The sequence below is a fragment of the Mus musculus genome, chromosome 5 (genome assembly GCF_000001635.26).
Source record: "Mus musculus strain C57BL/6J chromosome 5, GRCm38.p6 C57BL/6J".
In the NCBI taxonomy this organism is placed as follows: domain Eukaryota; kingdom Metazoa; phylum Chordata; class Mammalia; order Rodentia; family Muridae; genus Mus; species Mus musculus.
This window is the reverse complement of record NC_000071.6, coordinates 116,403,689-116,422,901: the sequence shown is the minus strand read 5'-3', so window position 1 is coordinate 116,422,901 and position 19,213 is coordinate 116,403,689. Positions and strand designations below refer to the sequence as shown.

The 19,213-nt window shown below is 48.5% G+C and overlaps 1 protein-coding gene and 1 long non-coding RNA gene across 4 annotated transcripts; one reads left to right on the top strand and one right to left on the bottom strand.

The window, feature by feature from the left end:
• Nucleotides 1–37: 37 nt before the first annotated feature.
• Hspb8 (heat shock protein 8) lies at nucleotides 38–14,411 on the top strand. The gene is made up of 3 exons (NM_030704.3): nucleotides 38–789; nucleotides 7,432–7,495; nucleotides 13,412–14,411. The coding sequence occupies exons 1-3, from the start codon at nucleotides 423–425 to the stop codon at nucleotides 13,569–13,571; spliced, it is 591 nt and encodes a 196-aa protein (NP_109629.1). The 5' UTR covers nucleotides 38–422; the 3' UTR covers nucleotides 13,572–14,411.
• Gm36841 lies at nucleotides 4,141–16,222 on the bottom strand. 3 transcript variants are annotated; one of them, XR_003955987.1, is made up of 6 exons: nucleotides 16,033–16,222; nucleotides 12,500–12,721; nucleotides 11,369–11,454; nucleotides 6,680–9,618; nucleotides 6,359–6,533; nucleotides 4,141–5,418 (listed from the first exon to the last, which is right to left on the bottom strand). It is a non-coding gene; the product is annotated as a predicted gene, 36841 (long non-coding RNA). The 3 variants fall into 3 exon arrangements; XR_003955986.1 differs by having other exon boundaries at nucleotides 6,680–9,587; XR_878708.2 differs by having other exon boundaries at nucleotides 9,398–9,587.
• Nucleotides 16,223–19,213: the final 2,991 nt, after the last annotated feature.

Genomic DNA, 19,213 nt, shown 5'->3' with positions numbered 1-19,213 from the left:
CAGCAAATAAATAGAAGGCTCCCAGCCCAGAAGCCAGGAGAAGTTTCTAGGCTCGCGAGTCCCCGAGCTTTATTAAACTCCTGGCTGTGCTCAAGACCTCAGCAGGCTTTGGCTGGGAGCCGGGGCAGCCTGGGAGGAAGGCAGCCGGTGGCTTACTGATAGCCAAGCGAGAGAGAGAGGCCCTCTGGGATTCTGCTGGGCCCGCTTAGGGAGGGGGTCACCTTTGTAAGCCAGGACCCCAGCTCAATTCTGGGCAGCCAGCGGATGGTTGGGCTCGTGGCTGAAGGAAGATCAGCATTTTCTGAAGTGGAGAACTAAATTCTGAAAGCCATCTCAAGCCACATCACCTTGCTGTGTGACCTTTGGGTAGGTGGCTCTGTCTCTCTGAGCCTCTGTTTCCCCCTCTAAGTTCGACCAACATCATGGCTGACGGGCAATTGCCTTTCCCGTGCTCCTACCCAAGCCGCCTGCGCCGAGACCCCTTTCGGGACTCACCGCTCTCCTCCCGCCTTCTGGACGATGGCTTTGGCATGGACCCTTTTCCAGACGACTTGACAGCCCCTTGGCCAGAGTGGGCTTTGCCTCGGCTCTCCTCTGCCTGGCCTGGAACCCTAAGGTCTGGCATGGTACCCCGAGGGCCTCCAGCCACAGCTAGGTTTGGAGTGCCCGCTGAGGGCAGGAGTCCCCCACCCTTCCCTGGGGAGCCTTGGAAAGTGTGTGTCAACGTGCACAGCTTCAAGCCGGAAGAGCTGATGGTAAAGACCAAGGATGGATACGTGGAAGTTTCAGGTGAGTCGGGGCGGGCAGGGTCCTGCTTGTGTGTGTGAGTGTGTGTGTATGAGTGAGTGTGTGTGTGTGTTGTGTGCTCGCATGTGCGCCATCACAGGTTCAGCCCAGAAAGAACTTCAGTAGAAGGGACCTGTGACAGACCACATGGCACAGGTGATCTCAGGGCTCAAGAATGCAACCCACAATGTTACCTTCAGAGACAAGTGTTTCTCAGTGGGCAACAGAATGAGTTTGGATATGACGTAGTAGCTGGGGTCCTCAGGACCCTGTGCCCCACCCGAGAGCTGGCAGAAGCCAGGCTAGACATTTTGAAATAGATAATTTAATATAAAGAATAAATGGATGCACCTAGGACTTCTGGAGACATGGGGAGAGGGGTTAGCACACTGACTCGCCGTGCGATCACTAGACAAGGAGACTAAAGTTGGATGGTAATGTCTGCAGTATGGCTCCTATCCTCGGCGAAGAGCTGTCTGCCAGGCGATATGCTGAACCACGACTTCAGCATCACATAGCACTTGTGTTAGTACAACCATACAACCAGAGGACAGGGTTTGTGTGTCCACATCTCCCTTTTGTACTTTAGGAAACGGAGGAACATAGAGGATTAGCATAATTTGTATTTGTTCAAGGTAGCAAAGGGTTCAAACCCAGGAAGGATATATATATATATATATATATATATATATATGTGTGTGTGTGTGTGTGTGTGTGTGTGTGTGTTATATGTAATATATATGTGTGTGTAATATATATGTAATATATATATATATATACATACATATATATATATATATATATATATATATATATATATATATATATATATATGTATATATATATTTCCTCTGGCCCTTCACCCCATGGCTGTCTACTCCCCTTCTTGCAGCTGAGGAGGCCTAGTTCCAGGACATACAGTGAGTCAGCAGAAAGGCCAGAGCAGAGCCTAGGCCTGGTCCCAGCAGCACTAGGCCCAGGGCTTTCCTTACCCCATTGCACTCTGGGAGAAAGAACACATACACAGGGGAAAAAAGACCGAGGGGACAGGAAGCTTGGCCCCTGGTAAGCTGGGCCTAGGCAAAGCTTTCCTCTGCCTCCCTCCCAATTAACAGGCCATTAAAAAGAGCTTGTTCTTGGCAGAGGCTTGTCAGCCAGAAAAATCAATAACAGCCCCGCTGTAAGCACTGGCTGGTCAGGGACAAGCCCCTGCAGTGAGCGAGGCTGTGTTCTAAAGCCGCTTGGAGTAGAATTGTAAACATCAAACGCTCTGAGTGTGGGTGTGGTGGGGCAAGCAGGCACTTAGCTCAGGGGGCGTGCTGATGTGGGTGTGGGCTCCCAGCACTGGCTGGCTGGCTGGCTGGCGAGCCAACACTGGTTCTGCCACTAGCTAACCAACAGGAAGGCTAATTATTTCTTCAGCGACCTTACTCTTTTTCTGGGCCTCCTGGGGTCCCCATGGGACCTCAGGAAGGATGGTGGTAGCCCCCAAGGTATCTTTATCTACATGGTAAATGCACAGATGGTGCCCAGGGTACTAACAGTTAGTTTGTTCTTGGTGGTCATAGTATGGGCACAAGGGAATGTTCTAGTAATAATAAATGATAGACACTCTTTGAAAGAGACCTGGGTTCAAATCCCATCTCTTCTGTGAGATAGCAGTATGGTTGCAGACTCAGAAGTCTTTTCATCACTCTGAGCCTCAGTGTTCTCATCTGCGCAATGGGGATTGTGACCATTCCTGTCAAGCAAGGCTACTGGGAAGATGTAGTAAATGCAGACCATATATCCAGAGTGCCTATAAAATGGAGTTAATGGCACATCCTGCTGACTGAGCTCATCATCACCCCACCTTGTTCTGATTTAATTATGATTAAATTAATTATAATCCAGAGGCTTCCAAATCACCCACACCCTGTAGTCTCTTCTCCATCCTCATTTGAAGCTGCTCCTTAACAGGTGGAGTCTGGCAGCCACAGGCTGAGGTCTCAGCCACAGATGGGCCTTAGTGATCCCAAGGTTCGGGGCATGCTCGGAGCCCGATGTCTCTGTCTGTGAGATGGGAAACCCTGGAAACTGACACAAAAGATAAACCCTGCACACTCACCCCTAACTGTGGCCCCAACTCTGCAGACTCTGAGCCCCACTGAGACTGGGTGCCAAAGCTTTCTCTCATGAAAGGAATTTGAGAACTAAGGTCCGGGACTCCCTGCAAAAGCAAGGGAAAGCCAGGGAACAGAGCCAGGAACAGCTACACCATAGTTAAGAACCTGTCGTTCTGCAAGCAGTTCAGGCCAGACCTTTGCACAATGTCCAACTAGGCTGGCTTACTGGTTACTCACAATGGCTTTTTAAGGAGTGTGGGTAGGATTGTAACACCACCCCTGCTCATTTTACAGATAGTGAAACTGAGTCCTAGGGAAGGCTAACACACCCAGCACAACCAACCACCTGCATCTTCTTTGCCAATACCTAATACTTAAAGACAGACCTGCCTGGAGGTTCATTGGCTGACTCTTGCTGAAACTGTGACCTGCTTAGACACCCCACCCCCAACCCTCTGGCCTCTGCTTTAATATTGGTCTCCCAAAGGAGTTAGGCCAGATTTGCCTCGTCATCTGCTTCTGTCTGCCGGCTGCTGGGGGAGTGGAGGAAAGGCTATTTGGAGTTTTGGATGATGCCGGATGGGCCAAAATCATGAGTAAGCCTCCTCCTGGTGTGGGAGCTTGGAGCTTTCCATGCAGTTCACAGATCTGAGGCATGGCCCTTTCTTACCTATCTGATCCCGTATGAATACCTCACTCCAGGGAAGCTTTTTGGAAAATGTGGGCTCCCGATTTCCATCACACACCGAGCCTTCTCCTACAGCCACCAGCCAAGAATGATCCCCTTCGAGGGCTGCTGGGCCAGCCTCTGGCTGGGGGAAGCCTGGAAAGGCTTTTGTCTTGTCCCTAGGGCCTCTGTTCAGCAACTTTCTTTGATGGGTTCCATCGCTTCCCCCAACACCAGTGTTTCTCCCAGGGCCACAGTTCTCTAGGTCACGTGAGAAACATCACAGCCCTGCTGTCCTAGGATGGCAGAGATGATTTTTCTGTACAGGCAGCCATCTTCCCTTCCTTCTGCCCACAAAGATAAAATATCGATGGTAAAATGTAAACCAGAAAGCAAACTAATACCAGAAAGCAAACTAATAAAGTTACACTTTATTATATAGTAAATAATTTTATATATATATATATATTTTATGTATACATAATTTAATGTTATTTATATAATATTTATTTTTATATCAATAAATAATAGTATATAAACGATTACATAAAATATATTAATATTAATATTGTATTAATTAACAATGTAAATAAATTATATAATAAAGCATAATAAGTTATACTTGCTGGTATAACATCAGAGGAACAACAAGCAAGTCCAGCATGCAAATGCATGCAAATGTATGCAAACGATATGCAGATTAGCCACGAGGCTGACCCACCTCTTTTAACTCCACTGCCCTCCCCTCACACATTTCCTTCCTAGTAATCTTGGAGTCTTTCCTGCTCAGAGGCCTTCCGTCCCTTCAGCCTGCACCCCATTTTCAGAGCATAGGCAGGATCCATGCACTTCTGAGGATTCACCATTTTCTTAAACATCGATGTTTTAGGTTCACCTGCGCAGCTTGCGAGAGCCATGGGCCTCACTTACTCCATTGCGTCTCCCAGAGCTCCAGTAAGGCCATTTTTCACATTTTAGAGAATACACGGAGACCCAGAGAAGGGTAGGACCCTGTCAGGAAGTGTCTAAGCAGGGGTTAGCATCTGGCTCTCTGGACGCTGCTATCCTCTGCTTCCAAATCTTTGCTCTGTGAGCTCAGGCACGTCACTGGATCAGGCAGGCATGTTCAGAGTGATGTGGCCACGGATTTACGGAGCCCCTCTGAGTTTCTATTTCTCTATCCACTCAGTGCTGGCAATAAAGTCCCTGCTTACAGGAGTTGCTGAGAACAGAGACTGACACTGGGCCTAGCCTACGCGGGTGTCCCTTCGCTTACTATGGTACCAGGACCCCCGAGACCCCATCTTATATGCAAAGTATCTCAAGTTGAAAATGCAGTCGATAAACCTGACCTATTTAATGCCACGACAGGGCCTTGCCTGTCTGAAACCCGCCTACTGTTAGTCAAAATTACCTCACACCCCGCTGACTTTGTTACAAAGCATTGACTACCTTGTATCATTTATTGAACTGACACACACAACAGCAGCATGGTAGACAGAGTGGAAAAGAGTCTATGCAAAGACTGTATGTTGATGATGTCTGTTGAGCTGGCTGTTAGTTCTTCATCTTCTTCATCATCGCCTCCGGCAGTTATGAGACTGGCAGACGGAAGACAGGGTGGAGAAGAGCTGAGTCAGAGGCCCTGGCCTGTCCCCAGTGGAAGCAGGCTCCTCAGAGGCCCAGGCCTCAGGGAGGGGAACAGAGAACAGACCCACAGGCCCACACTGAGGCAGGGCAGGAAACTGTCACAGAGAACAGAATGACCTCTTGGTTGATAGCACAGCCACAGGATAGAGCCTTCTGGCCTCCAGACACAGCAGTTTTAAAAGTGGATTCCAGTCAGTATATCTTTACTCCCTGTAGTGGAAGAATAAACAATATGGCTTTCCTAAGGACCATGCAGCAATGTAGCCCAGGCCTTAGAAGGCCCGCAAGCTTGCCTCAAATCCCAGAAATCACTGGGCTTGGTGTGAAGATCTGTCTGTAAGGCATTTTTAGTGTGGAGTGGAGGTTTCCAAAAGGTAAGAGGCAGGCTGAGTCATACATTACCGGGTCCTGAAGTGGAATATTATACAGCCATTCAAAAGGACAAGGCCCTGAGCTCCTGTCCTCAGAACCTACATAAAAGCTGACATAACAGCCTGAGCTCTGGGGAGACAAAGGCAGGAAGATTCTGGGTACTTCCTGGTCAGACCGAATAGACTAATCCGTGAAGCTCCAGGTTCAGTGAAAAGACCGTCCCTCAAAATCTAAGGTTGAGCCCCCCTCCCAACCCTGGTGAGATGTCTCCGTTTAAAAGGCAGCCTGGTTATCCACATTCGACCCTGGGGGTCCACTAGGTAGGGATGAACTGACTTCAGCAAGCTGTCCTCTGACCCATACCAAGCACACATTTTAAATAAGTTAATAAACTTAAAACACAATAAAATAATAAACACACACCCACACCATGCTCTTAAGGAGTATTTTGGGGAAAACAGAAAAGTAATCAGAATGTCTTAGTGAGATGAGAACAGACTTCCAGCCAGTGCATAGAATGATCCCTTTGGTACAAGGTATGATGTATGGCCATATACTAGAAAATCCATATGTTTCCAGAAAGCATTCTCTGTTTGGAAATGTAAAGACAGTATTTATGACAGCCTTGTTGGGGGTGGGAACGGTGGGATGATGGGTGGTTGTGCTTTTTGGAAATTTATTTCCTACACTTTCTAACATACATATGTATTATCTTGTAATCAGAAAAATGTTATTAAAGGGATGATTAGCTGGTACAAAGTATCGCTAATGCAATCACCTGTAAATGACGAGTTGAAGACGCTTTGGACCTCCACACGATGCTGTAATCCCCCCCTGGGTATTTATAGTCTGTTTTATGAAGCTCCTGTGTGTGAAGGTGGCGCCTAGGCTCTGGAATGCAGCTTCAAAAGGGAGTGGGAAGGGCAGAAGGGTGGCTGAGCCAGGCACTAATCCTGTTTGTTCAAAGAGAAATTGAAGACATTTTACTTGAGAAGAGGGGGAGGGGGAGGGGGAGGGGAGGGGGAAGGAGGAATGAGGAGAGCTGAGAGGATCATAATTTGTCTGTGAATTGCAGTGTAAAAGCCAGCTTGGTCCCAACCTTCTTGTAATTTCATCTTCTCCTCCATAACTGGGCGAAGGAGCCCCTGGGAGGTGGGGCTGTAGAATCTCTGCCTCTCTTATCCTGTGGCTCCTCTGAGAGCTGAGTCTGGGTGTGTCCAGCATCTTGAAGCATTGAAGCAAGGCTGTCCAGGATAAGGTGGTACAGAAGGCTTACTCGCTGCAAGTCTAAGAGCAAGAGGAGTAGGAGGCCACAGCATTTGGCCTTGATCCAGTGAGAACCGATTAAAGCCCAGCGTGGTCATGCTCCTTTCTGGGTGACCTCCAACCCACTCAGTCCGTATTTCAATAACAACAGGAGAACGAAGTTGATCTGCAGAACCAGGGAAGGATGCCGGATGGCCAAGAAGTCCCAGATGTGGCTTCGGCTCTTCCTTCCTTCCACCTCATTGACCCATCTGTGATGCTAAGCTCTCAGAACCTGCTATGGCTGCCGGCTAGTGGGTAGGGGTTAAGTGGAAGGCTGGAAGTTAGGGAGCAGGTGTCCCAGTTTAACATTGAATTGCCATCAAACTGGCCAAAGTCCTCTTTCCTGCCTATCAGATTAGCTCATCTTCAGCTAGCTTGGGAGGTGGGCTTGAGTCTCTACTCCAAAGTCCTAAGACTCAAAACCTGAACTCCGAATCACCCCCTAGCTACGCAAGACAGGAGCAGATTTGACTCCAAGCCCATATCCGGAATGGTGCCCAGGGGATGCAGATTCTAACATACGGTGATGTTCTTGTCTTGCAGGCAAACATGAAGAGAAGCAGCAGGAAGGTGGGATTGTCTCCAAGAACTTCACCAAGAAAATACAGTAAGTAGCCTTGTGGGCAGGTGGACTGTGGGCAAGCATTGCAATTGTGAGTACAACCCAACTTTCTTGGGAGACACGCCTGGGCAAGGAATTGAACTCTCATACCAAAAGGGAAGAAGCTGTCATAGTAAACTTTCAATGGGGGACCCTAAGTAGGGGGTTAGATTGTCACCTCATCAGCTCAGTGCCCTGTGAGGAGGGCATCAACCCCATCAGGAAATAGAGAGGCAAAAATGACTCATGCATCTTACACTGAGAAGTAAGTGGATGTAGTGCTCATCGTCCCAGGAGGATAGACAGGAGAGGGTATCGCCATCAAAGTAAGCCCCACGCATCTCTAGCCTCCTAGTTGCTGTGATAGGACCCTGTGTGTGTGTGTGTGTGTGTGTGTGTGTGTGTGTATGTGTGTGCATGCGTGAATACATGTGTGTGCATGCATGTGTGTGTGTATGCATGAATACATGTGTGTGTGTATGCGTGAATACATGTGTGTGCATGCATGTGTGTGATGTGTGTGCATGTATGAGTGTATCCATGTGCATATATGTGAATACACGTGTGTGCGTGTGTATATGTGCATGCATATGTGTGTGTGCATGTATGTGTGCATATTTCTGGAGTATATGGACCCTTGTGCTTAAACAGAGGCCAGCCACAGACATTGTCTGCTCTGCCCCATCACTTCCCACCTTACTCCCCTGAGACAGAGATTCTCACTGACCCTAGGGCTGGGCTAGTGGCCAGAAAGCCCACACCAGTCCTCCTGCCTCCGCTCCCACAGCACTGGGGCCACAAGCATACATTGCCACGTCCATTGTTCCCCCTATGAGTTCTGGGAATTTGAACTCAGAACCTCATGCTTGCACTGAGGCACCTCCACAGCCTCTCCAATAGGCTACCTTCCCCTACAGCTAAGATAATACCTACATGCCTCCAAATGTTGATTTACTGTTGTCTGGTTTCCTGAGATCACTCTTGCCAGCTGTGGAGGTTTGGAGGCTCTAGAGGAAGGACCAGTTTGACTTAAGGGAGGGATTCTTGTTAGCTTTGGTCTTTCGAGAGCACTAAGCAGGCAAACAAGCTGAACGGTTGAAGCATGACCACATCCCCTAACTGGCAGTCCCTGTAGGGAGAGAAGGCTCAGTGGAGGATGCTGGCTGCACTAGAGGCTCAGGTGCCTGTCATGCTGTCTTTCCGGTCAGCATCACTCACTCGGTATGTGTCAGACCCTGAGGTCTTGCTCAGCCATCACGGTCCCGACCTCTGCAGTGAAGATATAGGACAGGAAGAAGATGTATTGCAAACCTTCTTCCGAGTATTCTAGAGAAAGTCGGTCTCCAGTAGGTGAAAGGGAAAGGCTGAAGTCTATAGTGAGGATTTAGCACTGCCCCAAACAGGTCTCTGATCCACCTGTTAAAGGGATACTGCTCCAGCATCCTTGCAGAAAACAGTAGATGTTCCAAGGGCGGAGTCAAGATTCTCCTGATTGTGTCTGAGCTCCATACTCAACCCAGCAAACATGGCCTGGGTCAGAGAGACTGCACTAGCTCAATTCTGAAATTTCTTTCAGCACTGTGAGCCTGCATTTTGTGCCCTTTCCTGACCCTACCCCCACAGCCCCCATAGTTCTTGGAAGCCCTTGAAAACTTCCTGATAAGGCAAATACCAGCAAGTTTCTTCTTGTAGTCACTGGCTTGCTTGAATCTGTGATCCTCACCTCTCCCCAGCTCAGCCTCCAGATCAAACAGAACTGGGGAGGGAGGGAGGGAGGGAGGGAGGGAGGGAGGGAGGGAGGGAGAACACACATGTCATTTTCCAGAGTTCAGACCCAGGTTCAGGGCAGAATCACAAACAGGGCAGAGCTGAGAAAAAGATCCAGCACGTTCGTGGTGAATTAATCACCTTCAGAAATGTCCAGGGCGTGAGGAGGGTGCAGAGGGCAAGAGCTTTGCTCTGTAAGCACAAGGACCCAGGAATGAATCTCCAGCACCCATGTGCAAAACCAGCCGTGTCTGTACAGATGCATCTGTAACCTTACTGGTGTGGAGCAGAGAAGGGCAGGTCCTGAGCAGCCACTGGGCAGTCAGCCTCGCTGGAATGGAGAGTTTCACGTGTGAGAGATCCTGCTTCCAGGAAACAAGTCAGAGAGGGTTATGACCATTGCATGAGGAAGACACTAAATGTTCTGCTCTGGCCTCCACATTGCCAAACATGCACACACACACACACACACACACACACACACACACACACACACACAGAGAGAGAGAGAGAGAGAGAGAGAGAGAGAGAGAGAGAGAGAGATCCAAAGCTGGACATGTTGACTTACACTTCTAATCCCAGAACTCTGAAGGCTGAGACAGGAATCTTGTCACAAGTTTGAGGTTACCCTCAGGTATATAGGCCACATAGTGAGACCCTGTCTCAAGCAAAACGAGACACACCCATTTCCTGAGGCTGTCCCTTCCTCTAAGACCTCACAGGAAGTGGCTCTCTGGGAATTCGGTGAGTAGATAGATATGCCTGAGGTTGCTGAAGGTGGTGTAGCTACTCCGCTGCTGGTGGCTGAGCTGTTCCCACATCGCCTGGCTCGAGGGTCTGTGCCCTCCGCCTCCAGTCCATGGGATGGTGCTGCCTACATCAGGTTCTCCCTCCCCTCCCCGCCCCCGTTCAATTATTCCACTCCGCAACCTCCTTCTCTAAGGACCGAACACGCCAATGATCAAGGCTGAGCTTCACTGTGTTGCTAGGACCACCCAAACCTCCTTCAACAACAACTGGAGGTCCCCAGGGTCTTCCTCTATCAGCATGGCATGCTCCATCCATTGTGAATGGCCCAAGCCCAGCGTACCCCCTAACTCTGTTAGTATTTTGATTCCCATCCCGGGTGTAGAGAGCTTCCATATTAAGATATAATTAATGGAGCCAGGCAGTGGTGGTGCACACCTTTGATCCCAGCACTTGGGTGGCAGAGGCAGGTGGATTTCTGAGTTCGAGGCCAGCCTGGTCTACAGAGTGAGTTCCAGAGAAACTCTGTCTCAAAAAACAAAACAAACAAACAAAAACACAAAGAAACAAGCAAAAAAGATACAATTAGTGGGTGACTTAGAGCAACTCGGGTAGCCGCCCTGAGCTTGCATCCTCTCCCACGTGTGGCCATGTTAGAGAGTTGGAGGACTACACAGTAAACTGTTTGGTGGAAGGGGGGATTAATATTATTAACTGACCCCCCCCCCACAAGGTGGAGTTACACAAGAGTGGCTTTGACAAATGGGAGATATCAAGGCGTCCAACTGGAGACTGGGATAACCCTGGGCCAGATCCCTATAATAGAGCCCACCAATGATGATGGTGATGATGGTGGTGGTGGTGGTGATGATGAAATTATTGTGACATCATCATCATGACAATAATGCTGGAAAAATGCCCAAAGTTGACCCCCGACCTCCACATGCTTGTACACATGGAACTTGGTTGTCTTTAGAGGACAGAAATATTTCATTAGACAAGCCCAGGGTTCTTTGAGGATCCCAGTTATGCAGAGTGGGATTTCACCTAAGTACAGGCCTTGGGCTTGGAAGTACACCCTGTCCCAGAGGCCTATCTGTGTTGGGTAGGAGAGACAGTTTGGAGGTACCTAGCAGGTCGGAGGCAGGCCCTTTTCGACCCCCAGCTTGGAGGACAAAACAGGAAACAGGATTCAGGAAGTCATGGGGAAGATGCCCAGCGCATCACACTTTGTTCTCTTTGCCTCACAGCTCCTCGGGTATCTGGTCAGCCCCTGCTTGACCTCTGTGGCTTGCTGTGGCCATGTTATGAGGTCTACAGGCTTAGTCCTAAAAGAATCCCATTGGGCGAGGTTATTAAACCCACCTTGTCCGTGAGGAAACTGGAGTTGGGAGGGGCGGGTGACAGAGTCGCAGCGCTGGTAACAAATAGATGCAGAGCTTTAGAAAACCCTGGAGGAGAAAAGAAGGAGAGATCTGAGCATGTCGGTGGAGCTGGGGAACGGAAGGCTGAGGAGACAAGACCCAGGGAGAACACCTCTGCAGGGTTTGTGTGGATGCTCAGATAACCAGGCTCTTCAAGGGAGAGCGTGGGACACCAGGGGTTGGAAAGGAAAGGGAACTGGGGAGTTGGGAGCTGGGGAGATAATAGCTCAGTCCATGTGGTGCTAGACACACAGGAGGACCTGCTCTCCAGCCCCAGAACCCATGAAGGAATTCCAGCATGGTGTCATGTGCTCATCAATCCCAAGGCTGGGGAGGCGGAGGCAAGAGGTTCCCTGGGATATGCTGGCCGGACAGCCTAGCCTAGTCAGGGCGTCCCAGATCTCCAGAATAGATCCCACCAATAAAGATGATGAAATCGATGAAATCATCATCATCGTCGTCATCATCATCATCATCAGGCTGGAAAATTCCTGAGGAACAACACCCAAAGTTGATTCCTGACTTCCACATGCTTGTAGATGAGGTCATACCCACGTGAACACACACACACACACACTCACACACTCTCACACACACTCACTCACTCACACACACTTTGATAAAAACTGTCTCTAAAAGAAATGAGGTACCGTGGAATTTGACCACAGGTCCCTCTCTCTACCTTCCTGCTGGATCAAGGGACCTCAGATGACAGCTTTCACTGTCCCCATGTTCTCAGACTTAGTAAACTTCCATTCCTCCCATCACCGGCTTAGGGCTTTACCCCCCTCCACGGTCAGCTGGCTTTTAATAACATTAAATTCTCACCACCGACGACGTGATCCCTCAAGAACCCACCTATGAGGGAAATAAACTCAAAGACTCTACCCTGGGCCAGTTCTAATGAGATAAAGCCAGTTGCTCTGGGACCCAAGTTTTAAGCCAGCTTTTACCAGGAAAGAGAAAGCAGTTAGTGAAGGGCCCCAGAGGCGTCTTGGGTATTTAGCACTCGGTGGGGGGCCGACATTCAGATGCAAATGAGAGCCAAAAGGAGAACTTAACTTCTCCCTACCTCGGGAATCCAGTTTACTGGAACGAGTCTAGCTCTGTCTCCAGGCTTCCGTTTCTCCATGTACGAGATCATCCTTCTGGGTCACTAGGAAGGTCTTTTGGGCTCTGATACATATCAAATATCTACAACTGTCAGGATGCCAGCTTGCGGGGCCAGTGACAGGGCAAGGCATCCTCGCACCACTCAGTGTGACTCCAGGATACGAATCTGGCATTCTTTTCCCTACAAGGAAGTAGGTTTGGGAGGAGGTCAGACCATCAGTTCCCTTCTGCTGGTTGGAGAACCAGAACGTAAATTCAGCTCTGCTGGCCGGGGGTGGGGGTGGGGGTGTGTGGGGGGGTGGGGGGTGGGGGGGTGGGGAGTGTGGGGGGGTGTGAGGCAAGCTATACTTATACCGGGCTAGCACACGAACAGTTAAAATACATCCCCCTCACAGTGGGAGGGGAGGGGCTGTAGGAGGGAGGCCCCCAGCCAGGCATTGTCTTCTTGCTTTCAAAGCTTGGCTTGGCGGTTATCCAAGTCCTACAGAAGCACCTTTGTTGATCTTCAAAGTTCCGGTCTGGCAAGGTGGCTTTGGGAGGGCTTTGGGCTTCTGATAATAGGAAATAGGAAACACAAATACACACATGCACACACATACACATACAAGCATACACACATACACACACAGATACACACAGATACACACACAAATACACACATACACACATAGGCACACACATGTACACACACATGCACACACATACAAGCATACACATGCACACACATACAGACACACACACACATACACACACATACACTTGTACCATACACATGCTTGCATTCAAAGGAACATTTTCTTTTCAATGAACACGGTAGCTTTAGCTATATGAAAAACAATCAGTGGTAAGACCTTCTGTTTTGCTCTCCCAGGCTCCCTGCAGAAGTGGATCCAGCCACTGTATTTGCCTCGCTTTCTCCAGAGGGCCTGCTCATCATCGAGGCTCCCCAGGTCCCTCCGTACTCACCCTTTGGAGAGAGCAGCTTCAACAACGAGCTTCCTCAAGACAACCAGGAAGTCACCTGTTCCTAAGACGTCAGCCTTGGTCCTTCTTCGCTCCCATCCCCAGCCCCAGGGACTCTCTGATTTGAGGGTACACTACTTTAGCAGCACTCAGATTTAAGGCAACTCAGATGTTGGGGGATGGGAGGGAGAACCGAACGACCGTCCCTGGATGATGTAGTAATAGATTTCTCCACAGGGTGACGCAATGGGTCAGCCTTGCTTGGTTGCGTTAGGTCAAAGGATTGGGAGGTTTTTCTTCATCTTATCTGGGTGAAGACGTCTCGCAGTCTACAGTTGCAAAACAAGCAAATGGGGACTGAAGATTTCATGTTAAATTTTTACCTTGCAGTTAATGCAAGAGTTGCTTTTCTCTGGGGACCTTCCCATCACCCAGATCCCTGCTCTGGACCCTCCTTCTACGTGGCTTGGTTGATGGGACTCATTGGCTCACCTCAGTGTGTTTCTAAACTCTTTGTCTAGAAGAGGTTATGGGCAGGTCTTATATCCCCATATGGGATTTATCCTTCACCACACAACACAGTGCCTTTTTTTTGCAGCATGACCCCATGGCTCTCAAACCATCACCACCAAGAACTCTGGGAGCCCCTCAGTTAATTCTCTGGCTAAGGTCCCCCTTTATTGTGTCCCCTGTGTCCAAGTCACATTTTTACAGAGAGCTGTCTTGGAGCAGCTCCGCAAGGAACCAAGCAAAGGCCAGACAGCCTGCACGCAGGCTAGTGGCATTGTGTGTGTGTTTGAGGGGTGGGGAGGATGTGTGTGTCTTTGTTGTGTGAATTGTGCTGTTGTTTAGAGGGAAAATAACGGTGAATAATAATGATGATAATAAAGGAGCTGATGTTCTTAGCATGTTGTGCTTCATTTAGCGAGAAACTAAATGTTCTACCACTAAGGTATACACCATCAAGATGCTACGACTTCAAGTAATGAAACCTGCGTGAGTAGTGGGCTAGGCGGTATAAATGCTTTCAGCCAACTCCACCAGACATTTAAATGTGCCTGCAGAGTTGTTTTTTGCAGCTCTGACTCCAGTATTTGGTCTATGCCTTTTGTGGTGACTCTACACAGTCATAGTCTGTCCTCGTGGTTGAAATACTGATGCAAGAATCTCATCCTCCCATGACAATGTAGGGAGGAGAAGTCCGGGGGTAAAAGGTGAAAGATTTCTTTGTGTGCTTTCTCATTTCCCAGAAGTCCAGTAAACGTCTTCTTTGATGTCCTTGGACTAAAACAGGGCACGTGTCTGTTCAGAGTCCAATTCCTGGCAGCCCGAGAGAACAGGATGATGTCATAGCTACTTTTCTGGTTGCCGTGAAAAAATATCTTGACAAAAGCAACTTAAGGAAGGAAAGATTTTCTCTGGCTCACAGTGGAAGGGTACCAGCCAGGTATCTCCTCCTCCCCCAATTAGGCTTTGGCTAGTGTTGTATTGCAGCAGCAGAAATCAAGCTGGGACAGTGACCCTGAATCCTTACTAGTTGTTAAGACGCTCCAGCTAACTGATTTTATATATCCAATCACACGAGGCTCCTAGGAGCTAGGGCCAAGTCTTAGCTCCCCCTCTACAGATGGGGAAACTGAGGCCCAGAAAGATGAAATGCACCATCCAAATCACACACCGGGTAGGTAAGCCATGCTTCCAGGCAGCCTAGGGTGTTCACTCAGCCCCTCTCCATTCTCCCAGCAAAGCAAAAGCTGAGTTTTCATTGTCAAAGTCAGTCCCATGCTGGGAAAGGAGAGGAGAGATTTCAAATCAGGCTTTGACTAGACAAGAGTCAGGCAAGTCAGGGTTGAGGAATCAGGCACAATTCTAAGAGCTGAACAAACAGTGGGGGGGTGGAGGTGGGGCTATGTGGGGTGTGTGAGGTGCCTGAAGCACAAGAAAACACACCAGCCGAGGAGAAAGACGTGCTGTTCCTGTTCTGAAAGTCCATTGTTTATAGGACCAACTCCAGAAGACTCACAAGCCTGCCAGATGCCGCTCTCTCCCCCTCCCTTCCTCCCTCCCTCCCTCCCTGCCTCCCTCCCTCCCTCTCTCTCTCTCTTTCTCATTTACCTATGTATCTATCATCTATCATCTAACTATCATCTATCTATCTATATATGTATGTGTCTATCTATTATCTATCATCTATGTATCTATCATCTATCATTTACCTATTGTCTATCTATCTATCTATCATCTATTATCTATCTATCATCTATTATCTATCTATCAATCATCTATCATCTATTTATCCATCCACGTATTATCTATGTATCTATCATCTACCTATTGTCTATCATCTATCTATATATGTATCTATGTATCTATCTATTATCTAATATATCATCTATCTATCCATCTCTGTCTTTCTCTTCTCTCTCTCTCTCTCTCTCTCTCTCTCTCTCTCTCACACACACACACACACACACACACACACACCTTTCTCCCCCACGTCACAAATCTCCATTCTCCTGCTTCACCTACCTCCTCTCCATTCTTCACAGACTGGCCCTTAAAGCCATCAGGATGTTGGTTACAGCTCTGTGTCATCCAAGAATGACTTTCCTACCCTGTTGTCCAATTAATTCTCTAGGATCTCAGCTGAGCCTCTCATATGCCATCCAGAGCCTTAGTCACTTCCTCCAATCCCAACATAGTACAACCCATTCTGCCAGGGTGGGTGCTCACAAGGCAAAACAAATAATGATGACATCAAGCAAAACCCAAATGATCCTAGCCGGCCCAGTTTCAAGGAAGAGAGTGGGAAATAGTCCCAATTAGAGAGGAGTTACTGCTCGTTTGATATTTGCTCAGCAAATATTCTCTAAACATCTAATGTGCCCCCAAACACAACTAGGTATTAATACTACTTAATAATTAAGTGTTTAAACTGTCTTAAGACAAGGAGAAAAGCAAAGCAAAGGTGGTATTTCCAGGTCCAACAACTCAGTGTCAACCTGCTGGAATGGAGGTTGATCCCCATGAGGCCCAGTGCACAAAAGGCCACAGTGATCTTCCAGGAGGACTGGAGGGAGCACCATAGTAAGTGAAGATGATGAATAGCTGGACATTAATGTAAGGTGACCAGGGAGGAATGCTAGGTACAGAGAACACCTAGCACAGGGCACACCTGGGCACAGGCACACCTGGGCATAGGGCATACCTGGGCACAGGCACACCTGGGCACAGGCACACCTGGGCACAGGCACACCTGGACACAGGCACACCTGAACACAGGGCACACCTGGACACAGGCACACCTGAACACAGGGCACACCTGGGCACAGGCACACTTGGACATATGGCACACCTGGGCACAGTCACACCTGAACACAGGGCATACCTGGGCACAGGCTACACCTGGAAACTAAAAATATAGTACTTGATATTGTATGTAAAATTCTTTGCGTTGTGATATAAAACTCACATGTCAGTCCCACCTGTGGGGAGGATTTTTGAATGCACAGGTGCTTCACATGGCTAAGCTTTGGGCAAGGTTGGGATAGGGTTTGAGGGTAACCCAGAACAAAGGAAATAGGAGAATTCCTTTCAAGAAGGGACTGTGAGTGTGAAGGGCCATGAGAAAGGACTTCCTGAGTCAGAAGACGATTCTATGGAGGGCACTTGACAGGAAGTCTACACCACTCATGTTCAAATATCTTGGGAGAGTTTGGATTTCCCAGATTTCTGCTATCCCACCTACTAGTCTGAGGTCTCAGGATGGACAGACAGACAGACAGACAGACAGACCCGTGTCTTGATGCCTCGATACTGAATCTAACTTTTAACCCACTGCCTGCTGTGTACAAGTGGTTCATGCTTGCTAAATACGCAGACCAACAGACTGAACAAACAAAATCCAAAATCCAATCTACTGCCTTCAAAATCCTGTGTGCCCTGACCCTTGTCATTGCCTCCTTCCTCTCCCAAGTCCCCTCTGATGTCACTTCTTCTCCTGAGTCCCTTCTGATGTCACTTTCTCTCCCAAGTCCCCTCTGATGTCACTTCCTCTCCTGAGTCCTCTCTGATATCACTTCCTCTCCCATGTCTGTGCCCTCTGATGTCACTTCCTCTCTCCCCTCACACACACAATGAGCTCATTCTCACCCCAGGACCTTGGTACTTGCTATTCTGTTGGCTGTGAACACTCTGCCTCCAGCTCTTTGCCTCTCTGTCTCTTCCCTGCAACCGCCTAAGACCTCCCGCAGTATCTAGCGGTGGATCTGCACTGCTTGCTCAAGTCCTGCAGAGACTTGGGGCCTCACAACAGGCTTAGCCAAGTAAGCCCATCACTATGTTACTCCCTACAAAGCAAGCCCCACAATCGTGCTGCATTGGTGGCAAAACCACATGTGTATTAAATCATCCAGGCCCTCAGCATCTTTATATATAAAATAAAATCCAGTCCCAAATGGTACATTTTTGCTTTTCTGTGTTGTCCAAAATGTTAGGTACAATGTTTGGTATGTTGGAGACAATAAATACTTACTGGACAGATGGATGGGAAGGATGGGGAATGGAGGAAGGGGTAGATGGGTGGAAGGTGGGATAGATTAAGAGGATGAATGGATGGACGGATGGATGGGTGGATGGATGGATGATGGATGGATGAATAGATGTATGGGTGGGTGGATGGATGGATGATGGATGGGTGGGTGGGATAAAGAAGGAGAAAATTGGTGGGTGTTAAAAGAGAGATAGATGGAGAAATGAATATAAAAGAGTGGAATGGATAAAAGGATGGGTAGATAGATGATAGATAGATAGATAGATAGATAGATAGATAGATTTATAGATGGATGGATGGATGGATGGAGAAAGAGGCTGAAGGATTGGTGGGTAGTAAAATGACACATAGATGGAAAGGTAGATGGATGCATGAATGGATGGATGGATGGTAGGAAAAGGAATGAATGGCTGGAGAAGGAATAGATAAAAGGGAAGATGGATAGAGGGAGAAATGGGAGGATGGGAGTAAGAGAGATGAAGGCAGGGAGGGATGCAGGGGAGGAAGGAGGCAGAAGGCAGGGAGAGCAGTAGGAGGGATCATCCTCACAAACAGAGCAAAGGTCACAGTTGCAAGCTTCAGAGATTGCCCCATTTCACCTGAGAGTCACACACACAGGGGTCACGCCCAGTGACAGGGGAGTATAGCTCCTGGATATGCTAGTTGCTTTTCTAGATGCCAGCTCACAGTTTGACTGTCTAGTTTGTCATGACAGAGGAGGCTTTGGGACAGGAGCATGAGGCAGGGAGGTCACACACGTTCCACCCACAGTCAGAAAGCAGAGCTCAGCTTGCTTTCTTCTTATTATTCCATACAGGGCGCTAGGCCATGGAATGGTCCTACCCACTTTTAAGGTGGCTCTTCCCTCAACTAAGCTAGGGGTTTGCCCTGCTAGGTGACTGGTCAAGTTGACAATCCGTGTGAGCATCACTCTGACCCAGCTTCCAGGACGTCTGGTCCAAGGAGCACCTCCACCCTCCCGCTGCCTTCGAGCCAGTCGATTGCGGATGCTGATATATGGAGAGGACTTGATTTGACCTTGAAGGGGAGAAACAAATTAATGTGTCTCAAAATAAATTCCCAGAATCAGTGGCTGGCTTCTCCTCCACCCCCTCCCTCTGGTGCCTTGTGAGCTATGCATCATAATTTGAAAATCAA

What these genes read in the sequence shown, in the direction of transcription:
- Hspb8 (NM_030704.3), top strand. Translation starts at nt 423, where the DNA reads ATGGCTGACGGGCAATTGCCTTTCCCGTGCTCCTACCCAAGCCGCCTG. An exon ending in TGGATACGTGGAAGTTTCAG is followed by an intron (nt 790 to 7,431) that starts GTGAGTCGGGGC and finishes CTTGTCTTGCAG; the next exon opens with GCAAACATGAAGAGAAGCAG. An exon ending in AACTTCACCAAGAAAATACA is followed by an intron (nt 7,496 to 13,411) that starts GTAAGTAGCCTT and finishes TTGCTCTCCCAG; the next exon opens with GCTCCCTGCAGAAGTGGATC.